Genomic DNA, 19,492 nt, shown 5'->3' with positions numbered 1-19,492 from the left:
TAGCATTTCATAAAAAATGACGTTTCAGAAAACACAACATTTCCATCCAGAAGAAGGCCAGAAGAGATATGCAATCCCTACAATGCGTTCTGGGTCTGCCCTTATGGCTCAGCTCCTTCTTTACCACAATGCCTTCATTACTGCTGATGCTGCAAAGGTCTCATATCCCTGGCAGAGGTCTCTGAGGCAGCTCCTCAGTAGCAAGACGTCAGGTGTGGATGAAATTCGCCCTGAGATGCTGAAGGCTCTGGACATTGTTCAGCTATCATGGCTGACACACCTCTTCGATGTAACATGGAGGTAGGGGACAGTGCCTGTCGACTGGCAGTCCGGGGTGGTGGTTCCCATTTTTAAAAAAGGGGACCGGAGGGTATGATCCAGCTATCAGAGGATCATACTACTCGGCCTTCTGGGGAAAGCTTATGTCAGGGTGCTGGAAAGGAGGGTCCGGCCGATTGTTGAACCTTGGATTCAGGAGAAACAATGCAGATTCCATCCTGGCCACAGAACAGTGAACCAGTTATTTACCCTTGCAGGGTACTTGATGGATGATGGGAGTTTACGCATCCAGTCTACATGTTCTTTGTGGACATGTGGGGGGTGCTGCATGAGTATGGGGTACCAGGGCCGTTGTTGCGAGCCATTTGGTCCCGACATAACTGCAGTGAGAGCAATGTCCGCATTCTTGGCAGGAAGTCAGACTTGTTCTGAGTTGAGCTCCGACAGAGTTGTCCCTTGTCACCAATTCTGTTTGTGATTTTCATGTACAGAAGCTCAAGGCGCAGCCGGGGTGGGATGGTGGTGGGGTGTGTCTGGTCTGGGGACCTCAGGATTGTTTCTCTGCTGTTTGCGGATGATGTGATTCTACAATGTCTTTGTTCATGCAGAAACACAACTACATTTCATGAAAATTTCATGAAAAATGGGTATATTCCCCTTTGAGACTATTTCACTACATAGACTCATGCAGTCACAGTCTTCTTTGTCCAAAATTGCCTACGTTTATCACATTATCAACAATTTCTTTTCATTTGTAAATATAAATTTTAACATACTGTAAAAATAGAATTGAATAAATAAACCTTTATAATGAAGGAGTTTTAATGGTGATTCTCTCCTGTTGTTGTTGTCAATGAATCAAAACATGAGGTGATTTCTTTTTTTAAATCACTGGAGTGTTTTTCCTAAACCTGGTCTAAAGAAACATATTACAGTAAATGAAAACCTTAGATCACAGTTTCTGTCAAAAGAGCTAGTAATGGTAACAGTATATTAAATTAAAAGTATTGCAAATCAAATAATTTTTTTATAAATGAACGGTTATATTTAATACACTATACTGTGGTTAGTGGCTAGTACTGTGGTATTATGGTTGAACATCAAACATCTCATGAGCCTCTTGTTTTCATCAGGTTGGCCTGGATTTAAATACACTTGTGTCGTTCAACCTGGATGTTGGGGGAACACGTTCGTTTGCATATAAATTTGCTGTGAAAAAGAACAAACAGGATCACTACTCCTTCAGCTTACATGGGGTCACCTGTAGCCATTACAGGTAAGGTGTGAAGACCCCTGCATCACCACAGAATTATTGATTTTTCGGTCATGTTTGTATACACAGATAATTTACTAGTGTGTTTCTTTGAGTCTAGCTACCGTGTGTCAAGCACACCGCCCCTCAGCTCCGAGTTCAGTAAGGATTTGTCGAGACTGCCAAGTTTCTACAGTTCCTCAACCATGGCTAAGTACACTAGACTCATACGTCTCTATGGCACACACTACATCCACCAGGTTAAAATACTCACACACACACACCATATTTATTTCCTTATTTCACAAATGAATAACAATAATCATTCATTCATTGTCTCATCAACATTGTACTTTGTTTCAGGTTCATCTTGGGGGACGACTAAGGCGAGTCACAGCTGCACGTACCTGTTTGTCCTCACTGAACGGGCTCTCCTCAGATGACGTTAGTAGTACACGTGTCTGGACACAGTAACCAAACTGCATATTTTTACACACATTCCATATGCACACTATCACACATGTTGTTACACTGTCTTGAAAGAAAGAACATATTTTTTAGTTGATCAAATTTGAACAAACAATGCTGTATATCATTTACAGTATATACCAGACCCCATGATATCTCCAATTGTGTGTCATTTACTGGGGGGATGAACGCCATTCTTCCAAAAGATATTCCCTCATTTGATGTTTTGATTATGCTGATGGAGAGCACTGTCGAACACTGGCCATAAATTATTTCTCCTCCTGTCCTCCAGGTGCACTCCTGCTTATCACTTGGTCTCTCTGTAGGCCTGGGGAAGCTGAAATTATCCAGTAACCAATGCTCCAGCATCCTACAGAACAAGGACTTCTCCAACTCGTTCCGCTCTGGTCTCCACCAACATTACACAGAGGTGGTAGGAGGCAGTTTGTGGTCAGGAGAGTTTTCACTCACTCATAAAGACTCCCTGGGCTATGAGAATTGGCTGAAAACCCTAAAGGACCACCCAGATATTGTTTGGTACTCCCTCAGACCAATGTACGAGCTGGTGCCAAATGAGTCACAGAAGGCTGGGATGAAGGCTGCTATCGAACAGTACTTAAAAGACAATGCTATGTATAAACCATCTGCCTCAACCACACACTGTCCTCAACGGGCCTCGAGAGGAACACTGGTGGTGACCATCGTCCGAGCCTGGGATCTGAAAGGGGATATAACTCCCTCCACCGAGGGGTGCGTAGAGTAAAGGCCTATTAACACTGTGTGCGATTTTGTCTGAGATAAAAGTTGACAATCATGAGAGAAATCTGGTCAAATCTTTGGTTATAAATTCAAAATAATAGTCCTTAATCACACATTGAGACCAGTCAGCCAATTTGAAGCTTTGGTGACCAAAGACAGCCTGCAAGAAGCGTCCAATATTTATGATAGAATTCTCACATAGTGACTGCTGCTATGACCCACATCTGCAAATTATCCCAAACCATCAGAAAAACATAAAATGAAATGAAGCAGAATAAACTGGCCAGCATGACATTGCGTAAGCGCTATTTTTGAATAAAGTTTAGTTAACATGCACACACAAACCAATGGAAGCAAAATTAAAAAGAAGTTTGTGGGTTTTACTTGCATTCTTTGCTGCATTTTCAAAACATGAGAGTGTCGCAGATGGATGACGTGAGCTGACGACATGCCTCTGCCCTGATTTTTTTTTTTTCCAATTTACATCGTAACACTAAAGGCCCAGACGCACTGAAAGTGTCTGATGCTCCCGTTTTGACATACAACTATTGTTTTAAATGGCCGAACGCGCACCAAAAGTGTTATGAGGCAAATTAAACTGCCTTGACTGGCCTAGCCAAACCTTGTTTCGATTTTGGAGCGTCACATGAGGACCTAGCAACCAAAGCTGTTTTCTCGGCAGCTGAAAAAGAGAGAGGTAGCGCAAGCCAGCTGAGCACCTGCAAGCGAGCAAGAGAGAGAGAGAGACAGCTCAGCAGTGGTCAATCAAGCGGTAGTGAGAACAAAGCCGGTGAATGGAAGAAATAGAAGCGTTATATTCTGATTAGTTCACGGCAGGTACATTCGACAGCACAAACGAGTAACCGTCAAACACTCAACAGACTTACTGTGGAAAGAGGTGCTCTTAGTTTCAGTTTAATTTTCCTCCTCTGCATTTCTCCTTTTCATTCATTCATTACATTCAACTAATGCAGCAGTAAATACGAAGAACAACAAGACAGATTGGTGTTGGTTCTGTAGTGTTGGCATTTCAAATCTGATTCCTTTAGTGTGCCATAGGAGCATCAAATGAGGCGTGTCAAATGAGGTGTGTAAATTATCGCTTTTAGTGCATTTAGGCTTCAAGAATCACCACGGATTCATCACACAATCTGACATGTCCCAATGAGTTTATTAGAAACATTTGCCACAGTGTGTCATACAATGAATTTACACAATCGTTGTTCTTGCATAGCCTTAAGGCACCTTAAGGCTGGAGAATGAAATCTGAGGGTGCTAAGAGGGCTCGCACACTACAAACATGATATATATCAAACAAAAACATTAATTAATTACGACTTTTTCCTTATTTTCTCCAATTCTCAGGTATGCTAAGATGTGGTATGGTTCCGACTACTACAGGACTCGTATGATTGAGTCAAACTACCCTAGGTGGAATGCTCGTTATAATCTGGGCAAGGTCAGTAAATATTCTCAGTACTTCTGTTTACAGGTGTTGGGGAGCACTACTGCATCATGTGAAAAAAGTTGTATAGAGCCATTTGTGGCTCCAGAGGGAACTGTGCTGTCTGATAAACTGCCTCAAATCATGTAATTTGAGTCAGCATCAGTTAGTGCTGAAGACAAGTTTGGGGTTGTGGAGTTAGAAAGTGAGGTTACCAGGCCTCTTTAGCCTCCTCATCTCTGCTTGAGGCTAGCAGCCCCAGGCTACATTAACTGCTACTAGCATAAAAAACCCAAATCTGTACAGTTGAGTGAAGTGAGTTGAGTTGTAATGATGGCAATGTAGGTGCAACATTTAGGCAAGGGAAAAAAATGCATAGAATAAAGAAGATGAAAGCTCTGGTTCTGCTTCATCAATATTGATCCTTTTTAAAAAAAAAAAACTAAAAAAAAACCTGTCCTGAAGCACCACTGCATGTGCAAGATGTAAGACGTGTTTGGTACCTTCTCCTGAGTTATGTGACTTTTTAAAACATATTTTACCTGTACAAACTTGTTTTTTCAACGACTCTGAGTGATGGCTCTGCTAAAACTGTTGTCATTCTCCAACATACTCCCGGAATCAGTTACAATGTCAGGATGTGCAAAGTCAGACTTATCTAGAGGAGGCCACGGAAAGCCTCAGCCATCGCCTGAACATAACCCCTTGGGCTCTCCTGAGAAGATGCTAATGAAGCCCTGCTTTCAACTATCAAGCGTGACTGTCGTGCCTGCTGTTACAAGCAACCAAAGCTTCTTGTATCTTTTTGGTTTTTAACAGTGGTTGGCAACCGGTGTTGGCTGACCTTTCAACTGGATGTTGTGACGATGATGATGTTCCTTGGACGAACAGGGTGAAGCAAGTCCTGTGTCTGCTGACACTGTGTCACAAGGCACATCCTGTTCCATATTCCTTGTGCCCTAAAGTTGAAGCAGAGCTCCAACACATAGTGGACCAAGGAATTTTATGTAAGGTGGACTGGTCTGAGTGGGCAATGCCAATAGTACCAGTAGGCAAAAAGACTGACAAAGTACAGATCTGCAGAGATTTCAAGGTGACAGTGAATCCCATAATACATGCAGACCAATATCTACTCCCGCATATAGATGATATTTTTGCATCTTTAACACATGGCATGTGTTTTCGCAAAGATTTACCTATCTACAAATGAAAATAGAAGAATTATCGCAGAAATACCTGACCATAAATACTCACAAGGGATTCAGATTACGGATCATCATCCCCTAGTATCCATTTTCAGTCCCCAAAAAGGTGCTCCAGCCATGGCAGCTGCATACTTAAAACAATGGGCTTTATTCTTAGGACCATACACATACACAATTGAATGTAAAGGTACTAAGCTCCATGGTAATGCTGATGGGCTATCTTGCTTTCCAAAAACAAAGTCTGAAAAAGCTATCAAACCTGCTGTAGTGTTACACATGTCATAGATGGAACCTCTTTCTGTCACCAGTGCACAGATGCAAAAAGGGATGAGGAATGACCCTGTCTTAGCCAAAGTCTATGACTTGACAGTGAATGGATGGCCAGCACATGGAGACACCCAGCTGCTGGAGTACCCTACCTGGCGAGATCAGCTTTCTGTGTGTCAGGGTTGCATTATGTGGGGTCACATGTTGCCATACCCCCAAAGCTACGCTCAAGAGTGCTTACCTCATTGCATTAAGGACACCTTGGTGAAGTTAAAATGAAAAGCCTCGCTAGAAGTTATGTGTGGCAGCTTGGCATAGATATCCAAATAGAAGACCTTGCCAGGTCATGCACAAGTTATCAACAGACCCAGCGCCAACCGCAGCCAGTACCTCTCAACACATGGTAGGGGCCTGCCATCCTATGGCAATACATACATATGCTGGTCCATTTTTTGATCGCATTTTTCTTCGTTGTCGATGCCCATTCAAAGTGGGTTAAGAAAGCAACTGCTACTAAGACAGTGAACCTCCTGCGAATGCTTTTTGCTCATACAGGCTTACCTTTGCAACTGGTGAGTGACAACAGCATTCAATTCACCTGGGGGGGAGTTTCAGTGCTTTCTCAAGAGCAATGGCATAAAGCACATCACATCAGCTCCCCACCACCCTGCTACGAATAGTCTAGTGGAAAAAACTGTCCATAGTGAGTGTGGCAGTGCTTTAAGAGTACAATGCTAAATCAGTGGAGTACTCTCAGGATGATCTTCAACTAAACCTTTTTTTTTTCATTTTTTATTCTTTTTTAAAGGTGGATACACGTTTAATTTTGAAGGTCGAGGTCTGGGATGATGACTCATCATGGGGAAATGATGATGACCTTCTGGTATCATGTAAGAGGTACGTGAAAAAGGGGTTTCACACATTCACCTGTTCATCATCACTAGGCAGCTTCGAGGTCAAGTACACGCTGACCTGCGACCATCACTTGACTGAAGACAGGTGTGATCACTACACACCATCTCGACAGTAAAAAATGCATTTTGGAGTCACGCTATTCACAAATGCCAATGGCTTTACTTTAATCGAATGTAATATTTGATTAGTTGATCATTTAACAGGTAATAAAGGACTGAGGGCTTATACATTTCCCTACCATTGAAACACAATATTCTGTTTTCTCTTTTACATCTGTTTAGGGTTCAGTCAATCATTTGACCATATAAAGTTTAGTGCTGTGTAAGCCAAATGACTGTTACACTTTTCAGTTTTCTGTTTTCTAAACTGTTAAAATTGTAATATATCACTTATTTTTTGAACATATAAATTGACATGTATTCATATACAATATGTAATTGAAAGAAAGAAGAAGCTAAATCTTGTGTCTTTCTTTTTTGTCTATGTAAACAACAGCTTAGATGTTTTTTGTTGGTAGGGCTGTAATGGTTATGATATTGGTTTACATTTGTATCGCAGATTGTGTTATAAAGGTTGTTGGTAATTATCTTTAGTAAACTTTTGTGGCAAAACTATCAATTTCCTGTTATGTCTTTCAAAAGAGAAAACTTGTGTGTGGCCTTCAAGTAAAGACAAAGTCAAAACGTAAGATGTGTCTCAGAGTCACAGTCACAGTTTTTCTATAAACAAAGCTGTGCAAAGCATTTTAAAATTACACAACCCATCAGTTAAAATGCCTTTGTTTGTTGTTGTGACTTCTCTGGTTGGTGTCCAGACACCAAACAACAGCAGGATCAGTGAGTTACCACTAGCAAACAAATCATCAAATTAACTATATTGGTCATTTATTTAATCATATGACTAATTTTTGGTCAAGCTTTTCCATTATTATACTTGGCTTTCAGAAGGAAACTGAACATTTCAGCCACTCAGGTGAATCAAATTTGTTACACAGAGAACAGTGAGAATATCATAGAGAATTCACTGAGAAAAGGTAGTCTTATTAGGGATTTATCAGGTGAAAAAAATCAGTCAGGCAGGTGTCAAGTAACAAAAACACAAATTCTTCCAATGGACAGCAAGTGATTTCCGTCAATATAAACCAGTTATGTCAAACATGATGCAGGATTTCTTCTTCGTAAAATGTGAAATCCCCTGGAATGAAAAAAAAGGATCATAATTAAGTTATAATTATGTTAGCAAATATAGTAACATAGTAAGTATAATGCACTATATAGATAAATACTGAGAGTGAAAGACCCTGTTTACTACATAATAAAAACACTGGGTTAAAATTTTACCCAGTTTGGGTCAATATAGTACCAACACAATACTGAGTTAATGTTACCCAGAAAGCCACTCAAGACAAGGGGTTGTTTTGACCCAGTTATAGTGTTTTTTTTTTTAAATTATTTTACTTTTGGGTTATTTACCCAAACTAAGGCTTGTTATCTACTATACTCTTTTTAAACTTATGTGTCCCCGTTTTTTATTGATTGTTAATAACTTGTGTATCTTTTGAGTGTCATATGCACATCACTTTGTACAAGAAACAATACATTTGTGATATTTGTATTGGTGCTATATTGACCCAAACTGAGTAACATGTTAACCCAGTTATTTTTAGTGTGTATATATGCACTACATGTACCCATTTTATTTGAGGGTCTGTATTCTAAGTGTGTATATTTATCCACTAAAGAAGCCCTAAAAATTCCACAGTGGAAGAAAAAAATTACTATCTGTGAGTGATGACAAAAAATAATGATTAGTAAGAGGATGATTAAACGTCAATTTACTGCTCACTAATAAACTACTGAGTGTCAATTATATAGGGAGTAGTAAATGCATGAACAAGGGAGTGTTGTTAGACATCATCCAGTCTCTTTCTTGTAATAACTATGTAATTAACAACCTGTAAATTCAAAGATTAACAGATAGAGTTTACTTGTTACATACGATTGAGAGAGTTGTGCATCAGCATTCCTGTTTAATTGTGTTCTCAACAACATTGCAGAGATGATACTCATGGAAACAAACATGTAGCTGAATGTGCTCACAGAACAGGTTCACAATTTTTCAAGTCTGTCTTTAAGTCAGATACCCATACGAACACTGAAGGTTTTCCTCACTGTAATCATTCCTCCTGTTCATAACAGCTATTAAAAGATCCCCTTCAAATCCACTTCCAATGTAAGTGATGGGGATCAAAATCCAGTGTGTCCACACAGTCATGTTGTGAAAAAAATGCATTTAAAAGTTTCTCTGAAGCTTATACGAGCCTTCGGCAGTCTGAGTTAGTCTTATCAAGTGGATATCTGCCAGATTTACAGTCTTTTTAGCATAAATTGGCTCTTTGTGTTTCTTCAGAGTCAGACAGTGTTTCCTTGTTGAGCTGCAGTGGACCGCCCATCTTCACAAGAAAAACAACACTATAAATCAAAAATTCAGGCTGGAAAGAAACTATAATTATGTTTGCGCCATCTAGTGGCCGTAGTAATTATGACTCGGAGAAGTGACACAGATGACGTCAATATAAGAAGACTTGATAAGATGAATTTATCTTATAAGGAAGAGGAGGGTTGGGTGCATGATGATAGTCAGCAAAAAGTGGTCGATTATTTATTATTTTTAATAAATCTCTATAATTGTCTAGAAAGATAAGAAAGGAAAAAGGGACAAATCTTTATATGACATATACATATAACAACATTTTGTGTGGAACAAGAGGTTTGCTGTGGGGGAAATGTGAATGTGAAGTCAAACACTAGAAGACTTTGAAAAGACTTAAGTCTGACTCCCTCTCACGTCTAAAGACAATGTATCATAAGTCACTGAGTTTAGTTACAGACTAAGATTTTGCAAAGACTGGGGATCTTGCAGGGTCACTATTTGCAAGGCTACAACTAGATTCCTTTTGAGATTTTTTCCCATCCTGCTCCTGGTGGAAATTTCCAATAAAAAAAAAACTGTTGAACAATGGAGCAGAAACAGAAGCTGCCCTTATGTGTGCAGTGGTTTGTTCTGAAAAAACAGCCTAAAGAAAATGTAAATTAATTAATTAATTCAGTTATAATTGAACAACAACAACTGTGAAGAGAAACAACAGGCACTACATGCCGATTGTTCCTGTGAACTCATTTTCAAATAACTTTTTTTTTTTTTTTTTACAAATAAAATTTTGGGGGTTTTAACGTTTCTTAGGTATTGTCCCGTACTTGAAAAAAAAGTCTTCAATTTCCAGTGTGGGAAAACAAGGTATTTTTACAACATTAAAACAGCTACACAGTTTATACAGCTGCACACAGAAACAACCTTCAATCATTAACTATCTGACTGACTGAGTTTTATTACCACCTTACAGATGACTGATTGTGGAACATTTTGTTTTCTTGCTGTTGCAGCCAGCGGAAACATTGTGTAATGAATTTCAGGAAGTTTTATTGCAGGATGTTTTACTTTGGTAGGCACAATACAGTGCCTACCTGTATTGTGCTCTGCACAGAGTTTCAGTGTTCAGTTTCAATATGATGCTCTTTTAATTTATACTCCCTTCTGGCATTGTTGCTCTCACTTCCCAGCACTGTAATAGCAAGTCTCAACTTGATAGCCATTAGTGGCCATGTCCAAATAACACACACAAAGCAGAAACTGAAACCCCAAAAACTTACATAAAGTAATAATTAAAGTTGCAATACACAACATTCAGCCACTAGATGTCGCACTATAGCACCAGTATCTCAGATAAAAACAAACATGTGCATTTTTTACTCGATAAAGTTGGGGAAAAAAAAGAAAAGAAAGCAGTCCCTGAACAGACAGCTCATGAAACTCAGATCAAACAGTCAAAGTAGTAGTAGTGACTATTTTTTGCCTCGAATGTTTTCAAAGACATATTTTAGTGTACTGTTTAGCTGTAATTCGAGAAAGATTGTGATGCGGCTGCCATCTTGGAAATGGACATGGAGGACACAGAGGGAATCACATGCACTAACATGCACGTGCGACCAGACCAGCTACCAAAACAAAGAACAGAGAAGCTCAGATAACAACACACACAGATGGAGTGTGGCCTCATACTCTGCTCATGTCACCATTACTCCACTATACCATAGCAAATAGTTGTTTGCTTACATCTAGTGAGGCTGAATGTTGTTTATTGCAACTTTAAATGTTTTATAAGTTACAGTACCAGTCAAATGTTTGGATACACTCTCCCATGCCCTTGAATGAGACAGTGTGTACAAACTTTACTGAAATACTGATTATTTCAAGCAAAGGCAAGAGTGTATGTATACCCAAGCCACAGATAATAATGTGCAGCATCTTTTGAAGACCAGGTAGGAGCAAACAACAACAAAGAACATCATGACAGCCCGTCACTGTAGATGATCTGAAAGACAAAAAAGATGCAAACATAGACAAAAACTAATCGTGTCCCCCCCAAATATTCGAAATTGGATGGCTTTAGAGATTGTCAACTGTGCTTTTAATTAGCCTTAATTAGCCATAACTATATAGTATGTAAACATAAGTCACTTTACTATATGTTTTCATTTGTATTTTAGTGTGCTACACACAGACCCCCCTTCTCTGTTTAGGCTATTGGTTTCTAACAGCTAGAAAGCTCTAAGTAGTATCAACAGAGATCATAGAGTTGCTCAACTGTGGCTGTGGTAGTCATGTAGAATTGTTGTTAACTGCAGTGTGACGTATAACAAATCTTAGCTCACACCACAAAACAATTTGACTTAAATTTTTCTTTAAAGTGACTTAAGTATGAGAGGTTTTAACTATAACTCACAAGTGCATAAGTGGATATCCACATTTCCATATTTACAGTCTTTTTAGTATCAAATTCCCTCTTTGTGTTTCTGTGGTGGCACTTTGTAATAAAGAGTCACAAGAGAGAGGACGTCTCTCTGCGTTTTATTCTCACACTTGCAAGCTGGCACAAAAACCTTCAACGGTTACAGGAACTGTCTTGGGAAATGAGCAAGATTTCCCTCTTAGCCATCAAACTTTATACACTCAGCAGGCAAATCCGCCTGTTTGGTTGGATAGACACGTTGCATATCTCTTTCTCTGAAAACACCAAACACACCGCTGTCCACAAACCTGACACCTGCGATTGCACCAGAACACCCTTTAATGTTTGTACAACCCAGTTAAATTCAGTTTACCCAACCTTGGCCATATGTAAACATGTCCTTACAAGTCGGTGTTTTATGCACTTTTTTGACAACAGTTTCTTTGGACAGTGTTTCCCTGTTGAGCTGGAGTGGAAGTATAATAATAAACAAAAAGAGGTACTTTTGCACTAAAAAGACTGTAGATAACTTCTTGATTTGACTCATTTGGACGACTGAAGCTTCATATTAGATCCAAATAATTTATACACAAACCGTTATTACAAAAGCAGGATTGTTGTACTTATCCAAATAGTCTTGATGAATCCAGCCCTATGAGTTACCAGAATACATAGATAATATCACTGACTATCATATTTAATAATTGGACTATAAAAAGTACATAAGGACATAGTCATGACTAGTTGCTCAGTTTGTTGTCATACACTGCAAATGTTTATATTTTAGAAATGTGATTAATATTATATTATTAGGCACCTGCTCTCTTTTGGATCATGGCCATGATGAGCTTGAGAACGCTGAACCTGAAGAAGTGGCAGAAGTCTCGAAATTAACCCTGAATATGTTCTAGATCAGGTGTCAAATAATTAAAGGAATCAACAGATGACAAAGAGAGCGCTGGCCAGCCCGTCACACTCCATAAATGGCTAGGCTGGATCATCTCTTTACTAAAGCAAGGAATCTCTGTCAGGTTTTCTGATGATATGGGAACCTGAAGAGACTCTGGACTTAGGTGGAGCAAGAAGAGAATTTCTAAGACTTCTAATGAAAGCTTTGCCCCAATCTCCAGTGATTGAGGGAGAAGACAGCAAGATGAACTTGGCCCTTGACAGTGCTGGTATGTGTTGATTGTAATTACATATCATTGAGGTGCTGAAGTCCAGACAATAATTCATTACATTTGTATCACAATATTTTGTATGATTATTAGGTATTTGTCAAGTCTTTGTGCACATGCACTGTCAAGGTAGACAGGTACTTCATTGCAGGCACGGCCATCACAATAAGCCTTGTACACAGCAGTCCTCCCACTGGTTTTCTGTACCCAACTCTGTTCTCTTGCTTTGTTAATGGCCCAGAATTGGCTAAGCCAGTTTTGGAAGATGTTGTGGATAATGACCTGCCCAAAAAATTAAAAGGGTAATTTTTTTTCTCAGGTTTAGAATATATTTTGGTGTATGTGCAATTGTTTCCACACTAGTGATGACGGCACTTTCAAATTTTGTTAATTGTATCTATTGGAAGGTCACTGAGTGTAAATCATTTGATGATCTGCTAGCAGCAACAAAGCCGCTTGAGTAATATTTGGCCTATGCTGGCTCCTTGAGGCTGCTGCAGAGGTTGGAAGACAAGAATCTGTTTGTAGATGACGTCCTTATGTTCCAAGTGATACACAGAATGCGGGGTCCTTTTGAGGGGTACATTTTTATCCTGTTTTTCGCCTCTCCAATAAGGAACTGCCTTGTGTCCAGGGTTTTCTGTGCACCATTTTTGTATAGTGTGTATAGTGTGCTAGATTATGTCTACCCTCCACATGATTTGGCAAGGTGTGCTTCGGTGTGACTCTTGGCAAGGTAGCAGGTACCCTGAAAAATATGAATCTGACATACATACTTTACTTTTGTAGTTTAACTGAAGTGCAATACATGTGCATATTTTAATAGGTTTAAATTCCTATATTTATAATTATTATATTTTTTCTTTGAATCATTCATCTGCTACATGTGAAAATGTAAAAACAAACTTTTTTGTGAAAACTTAAGTCACCAATCAAAACACAAAGTTAGTGTGATTCTTACTCAGATTTGGGGATGGACTGAGAACACTTGGCATGCTGGACGGAGAGTTTTCGCCCCCTTCTATGATGGTCTCCTACAACCCTCACAGCTGGCCTGCTTGACAGCCTCTTCATCATCCGCAGAAATAGAAGCCGTCCTGAAGAAGTTGTTGTTCCTTTCTTGAGAGACTACCTAACAGATGCAGAGGGTCAGTGTAGAAGTGTTTCTTGTATGAACTGAAATATCTTCTCACTTGAAATTAATAATGCACTGTATCTTGTCATTGTATATCAGTTAAGAGTAGTGATGTGTTTTTTTGTTGTTGTTGTTTTTAAATCTAATTTCTGATGTATTCCTTTTTCTGTAGATCAAGAGGGGAACACAGAAGCTGAGCACAATTCTTGCCTTTGCCACTGGAGCCAGTACTGTTCCACCAATAGGCTTCTCTCCACAACCTTCAACTGAATTTCTTCACCAAGAGCATGGCACAGAAACCACCTCTAAACTGCCCATTGCAAACATCTGCATCAGTTGTTTGAAGTTACCACTGCACCTCTTTTACAGAGAAAAACATGGATTTGCATTGGGCAATACCCATGGTTTTGGCATAGCTTAATTCATGGGCAGGCTTCCTTCTCAGTATTCTGTTTAAAGGTCAAGTTCTTATTCAAATAAATAAATGTGAGTCAACACTCCAATAATACCAAAACAATTCTTGACACATGTTTTTGGTGTGGATATCATTCCACAGTGCTTTGTTGGAAAAATACACATTTGTTGTATCTTTGTTAAAACAGTAAGGTGCTAACATCTTCTTATCAAGTAGAGTTCAGATTTACAGAATGTTCAATGAAGGAGAAAAAAAAAACTTTAATGCAGAAATCTATTGTGGAATAAGCTTAAAATGGGTTTGGAAATTGGCTCTGTATTTTTAGCCAGGATTAGGTTGCCAGTAATCTTGAAACCAAACTGAATTTACTGTAGCTTGCTTTCATTGATAAATTGTTTAGTTGTTAAATTCATTGGTAAATTGTTTTAATTTACACAATGTTGTTCAACACTCCCTGCCTGCTTTTGAACATCAGTGTTCATCTAACTGATTTCATACTTTACATCTTCTCATGACTTTGTATTTCAGTAACTTTACATTTATTATTAACATACAGACTTTGAGTTGCTCCAAGTATTTTTGTTTTTAAGGGAGTTATGAGAGTTCACCAAATCGTACTGTCTGGCTAACTGTTACTGTACAAGCGGGCTAAAGGCGACACACGAAATGACTTGATGTAAACCCTAATGACATTGACTATTGGTAAGATGAACTGGGTAAGGAATTGCGTTCTAAAACAAACTGGCATAATGATGATAGATGGTAATGTGGCCTTTTACTTATACTTTTTTTTTTTTTTTACAAAGTGGAGCCTTTATCAATCTGATAATCCTCGAATTTCCTCAATAAGTTATGCTTAAATGTTGTTAAATATAGTTTTATCCTTATCATAACTCATAATTTACTCTTAGATAAACATTTTGTATAAAAATAGCAACTCATTGATTAAATTTAATTCCATCTGCTTGCAAACCTTTTTTAAGTATGTGATGCAACAATGTAAACATCTACAGGAATTTTGTTTTGAGGACAATTCCTCATATGGAAATGGAAGTTACTTTTAGCTAATACTTCTACAAAAACAAGGAAAGTTCAATTGATAAATATTGTATATTTGTAGTACTTAGTGAATGATTTGTAATTATTTTCCTATAACACCACAATCAGGCCCTGATTTACACATGCAAGCAAAACATATAAAAATCAAATTCGTCATGAAATTTCTGACATAATTTTATTTCCCTCTTAAGGACATACCCTTTTATTTTGGAGCATCCATATGCATTGCTTCCATTTGCTCTCAAGTCAGGCCAAAGTGTCAATGTTGCATAACCTTATTGCCACTGAGCTGATTACCTTTGAATCTGTTTAGCATAGTGATGCGCTACACTTCCTTAGTCCTAATAATGGAAAGTTTCGCATAAAATGTGTGGGATGTTAAGACTCTTCTGAATTGTCAGATATATTAAAATATTGAGTCTTAAGTTGTTGTTTTTTTAATCAAGATGTAAAGTTGTTACTGTTTTAATATACACTGCTTCAGAAATTGTGTTTTTTCAGTCAATGTCTGTGCAATGTGAAATTATTTTTTCTGCTTTTGTTCTCCTATGTCTCTTCTCTCTGGTGTGCTACTTTTGTGTTGCTTCTTATGCTCCTCCTGACTTCTATTCTTACAGATTCCACTAATGTTGTATTAATGTTGATGTTAGTTTTAGCCATCCTATGCAACAAAGGAAATCATGGGCCCTATCTTACGCCCGGCGCAAAGCGGCGCCAAGTGTGACGCAAGTGTCTTTGTTAGTTTAAGACCAATGCAGTTTAACATCCAGTACCCACGTTGGTTAAATAGCAAATGCACTTGCGTCCATCAGAGCGCCCATGGGAGTGTTGTTCTTAAAATGAGGTGGGGTCAGGCGCATTGTTGGCGCATTGCTATCTTGAGGCAGCAGAGAGTGATTGCGCTATTGATCAACAAAAACCTGATTTGAAGTCAATGGTGCAGTGTTTCACTGTTATTTTAAGGGCGCATTATCAAGACAGTAATATTTGCCTACACAGGTGGGTCCACAACATACACTCTGCTTGTTACAAACACAGGACGCGCAGCAGCACAAAAACATGCAAAAGACTACAAATAAAAGGATTACAATGTGAAAGATTGTTATTGTGTACATCAAAATATTTTTAAAAATACATGTCATAATGCTTAGTCATAATATTTATCAGAATTAACTCATCGCAGGAATGACGGATAAAATTGTCTAATTATTTGACCAAATCATGGCAACACACGTAGACAGACAGACAATATCGGATCAGACACAGATCGACTTTCCTGCTGCATCAATACATGAGCACATGAGGAACACATGAGGAAATAAATGAGGTGAAAACAATGATTAAACTAAAGAAGGAAATAAATCTTGACAGCTTCTAGCTGCTGCCAGCAGCAGGGTCAGCACCTTGGAGAGCTGATCAAGTCCTGATAACTGTGTTAATGATTCTTTACATGATTAAAATGAATGATTTCATTTTTGAACAATATTTAACAAACATACTTTAACATTTTTGGGAGTACAGTGATCAGGTTTCCATACTTTCAGCAATTGAAACCCTGTTGATTTTACCTGTTACTCCATTACTGAACAAAACAATTTTAAAGAAACCAAAGCTGTAATTAAAAAAATAAACCTTTTCAAAAACCAAACAAAAATACATTTGCAACAAATTAATTAACAGGATCTTAAACTGGTGGTCTGGGGATATCCACGGGAGGGTCCAGGAGCAGCAATGTGCTCATTATGAATCGTGCACTTTCACTTTGCGCACAAGCAGATATGTTTCCTCTGCTACTACTTGGCAAATGCGCCATCATAATAGCAATCCGCCATGGTGCGAGCACACCTGGCTCTTAAAGGGAATGGGAGATGACACTCTGATTGGTTTATTGCAAGTTACGCCGAAAACACACCCATGATTAATTAGGAGTCCAAGGACAACCCCTCTGTACCATGCGCCTGGCGCATTGACATTTTTTCCGCTGTTAAAATAGCAAAAGTGGATTTGGACACACCCTCAATGCACTTGCACCATGGGCTTCAGACCGTGCGCTTTACATTGTTAAAATAGGGCCCCATATGTTAAAATAAGTTATAGTTCAGTCAATTTATTGAGATCTCCAGTGCCAAAACCTTCAATCGATGTGGTTTCACATGTGTTTCACTATTTTTTGGTAACAATTTGTTTGAACATTTAAAGTAAGAAATATGGCTGTAAAATGTAAATGTGGAGGTTTGAACTCACAGAATCACATTGATAAAGGTCTTAACATCCCATACACAGCAAAGATCTATGAAATGGAAGAAAAATGCAACTATGAACTATGTCTGTAACTCTGAGAGTGGTCTGTTGTCATCACTACCAAAGCCACTGTCAGTGTCTCAAATACATTCATACATGGGTTATGCATTTTGTGCAGCCATTCGTTGTCTGCTGAGAATAATGAGACTGGTGATTCTTTTTCTCTAGTGCCACCAGCAGGTTCATGTGTTTGGTTCAGATTAGGGCTGCAACTAAGGATTATTTTCATAAATGATTAATCTGTTGATTATTTTCTCAATCAATCGATTCAATCGAAGTTGTTTGGTTTAAAAAATGTCAAAAAATAGTGAAAAATGTCGATCACTGTTTCCCACAGCCTAAGATGACTCAAGTGTCTTCCTCTGTCCCAAAACACAGTCCAAAACCCAAAGATACTCAGTTTGCTGTCATAGAGATGAAAGAAACCAGAAAATATTCACAGTTGAGAAGCTGGAATCAGAGAATTTGGACATTTTTTTCTTAAAGAATGACCCCAAATGATTAATTGTTTATCAAAAAAGTTGGCAACTAATCAATTACTTGACTGATCATTGCAGCTCTAGTTCAGATTGAAAGGTCTCAACAACTACTGGGTGGATCTGCATTGAATTTTGATACAAATTATATGTTCCACACAGGATGAATTGGATCTGACTTGTTCCATCACCAGGTCAAAATGTCTATTTGTCCAATACCTTGGTTTATCACCAAATGCCTGCAAAAGTAAGGTAATGTTTAAATTGTCAGCATGGTAAAATGTGAGCATAGTAAATATTAACTGCTTAACATCAGCTATTAGTATGGTCATTTTGAGCATGTTAGCATGATAACTACGCGTTTCTTTTTCATGGTGAATTTTGCTGTAAGTCAGTGACTAAATGTGAATAAATGATGATAAACGTGTTTCTTGCTGACAGACAGCAGATTCTCCTCCTCTCTCTGACTTTAATTTAATCCACAATAAAAGTTAATGGGGGAAATAAAAGATCATGAAAAGAAAAAAACTTATCAATAAATGAAGAAAGTTGTTTATGGTTCTTTTGTTGATCAGACCTACAACACAGATCCACTGTTTTTAAATAGACAGTGAATCAGAAAACAAATAATATGTAAATCTTTGGAGTTATACACTTGAGTTGAATCTGTCATCTGTTTCCACTCTGCAGTAATGTTGTGATGTATCAGATCAGTCTGATCAGCTGCAGCATCCAGTCAATAACTGTTTTCCAGTAAGGGGAGGTGTTGATTTCAGGGTCAATTGAGGATAGAGGAGCAAGGAACGATCAAACAAGGGAATTGGATTGTACCTACAGTTACCAAATGTGGTAGGTGGGACTTAAGGATCCAGTTGATCTAGTGGATTGGTAGATAATAGGTGCATAAGGAGGAGCAGATGTGTCAGTGGGATGTGCTTTGGTAAGAAAAAGCCAAAATTGATGCCTGTTTTTCATTCACCTCTTGTTTGGGGCACACGCTGAGATCTGGGGTAAGAGACTTGCTGTGATTTTAAAGTGTCATATGTGAATTTCAGATAGCAAATTAATATATTTGTATTTCTCAGTTTTCAAACAAGACTAGATAAACTTAGTATGTGGCTGGACCGTGTATGGTCAATTTGCGAAATTGACCATACACAAATTTTTAACAGGGATAGTCAGTGGTAGTGTCTATAATGTGAATTCCTGGATATTGAATGTTCATCTGCAATTTTCTGTAGTGGTCCCAGTAATATTTATTGTTAAAGTGTACTAAAGTAGCATATCACATGTCATGGTTAAGCAACGTTTATGTCAACAACAAAAAAATGCAGTTGCAAAAACAATACTTTATAGTCATATCTTGGAATGTGTTAACTTATTTTAATTTAATTATAACTATTCTAATTATCTGTTTACTCTCCCTGCTTTCATCTCTTTCTATCTGCGGATGGCTGTAAACATATGGACTCATCTATATGTTTATGTAG

The 19,492-nt window shown here is 38.3% G+C and overlaps 3 protein-coding genes across 3 annotated transcripts in view; all 3 read left to right on the top strand.

Annotated features, from left to right (window-relative positions):
- The window catches only part of LOC137180035 (perforin-1-like), a 61,185-nt gene that overhangs the window by 4,037 nt on the left and 37,656 nt on the right, over window positions 1-19,492 (top strand). The gene's annotated exons all lie outside the window — the stretch shown is intronic.
- Window positions 83-14,032, top strand: LOC137180634 (perforin-1-like). The gene is made up of 8 exons (XM_067585993.1): window positions 83-289; window positions 1,413-1,555; window positions 1,653-1,791; window positions 1,895-1,975; window positions 2,292-2,749; window positions 4,124-4,217; window positions 6,483-6,571; window positions 13,924-14,032. The coding sequence occupies exons 1-8, from the start codon at window positions 83-85 to the stop codon at window positions 13,946-13,948; spliced, it is 1,236 nt and encodes a 411-aa protein (XP_067442094.1). The 3' UTR covers window positions 13,949-14,032.
- Window positions 18,906-19,492, top strand: part of LOC137180032 (perforin-1-like) — a 71,784-nt gene continuing 71,197 nt past the window's right edge. Inside the window, exon 1 of the mRNA XM_067585195.1 lies at window positions 18,906-19,012. The gene's annotated coding sequence lies outside the window, so the exon portion shown is untranslated. The remainder of the gene's footprint in view (window positions 19,013-19,492) is intronic.

This window comes from Thunnus thynnus, chromosome 3, assembly GCF_963924715.1.
Source record: "Thunnus thynnus chromosome 3, fThuThy2.1, whole genome shotgun sequence".
Classification (NCBI taxonomy): domain Eukaryota; kingdom Metazoa; phylum Chordata; class Actinopteri; order Scombriformes; family Scombridae; genus Thunnus; species Thunnus thynnus.
This window is presented reverse-complemented; position numbering and strand designations above follow the sequence as displayed.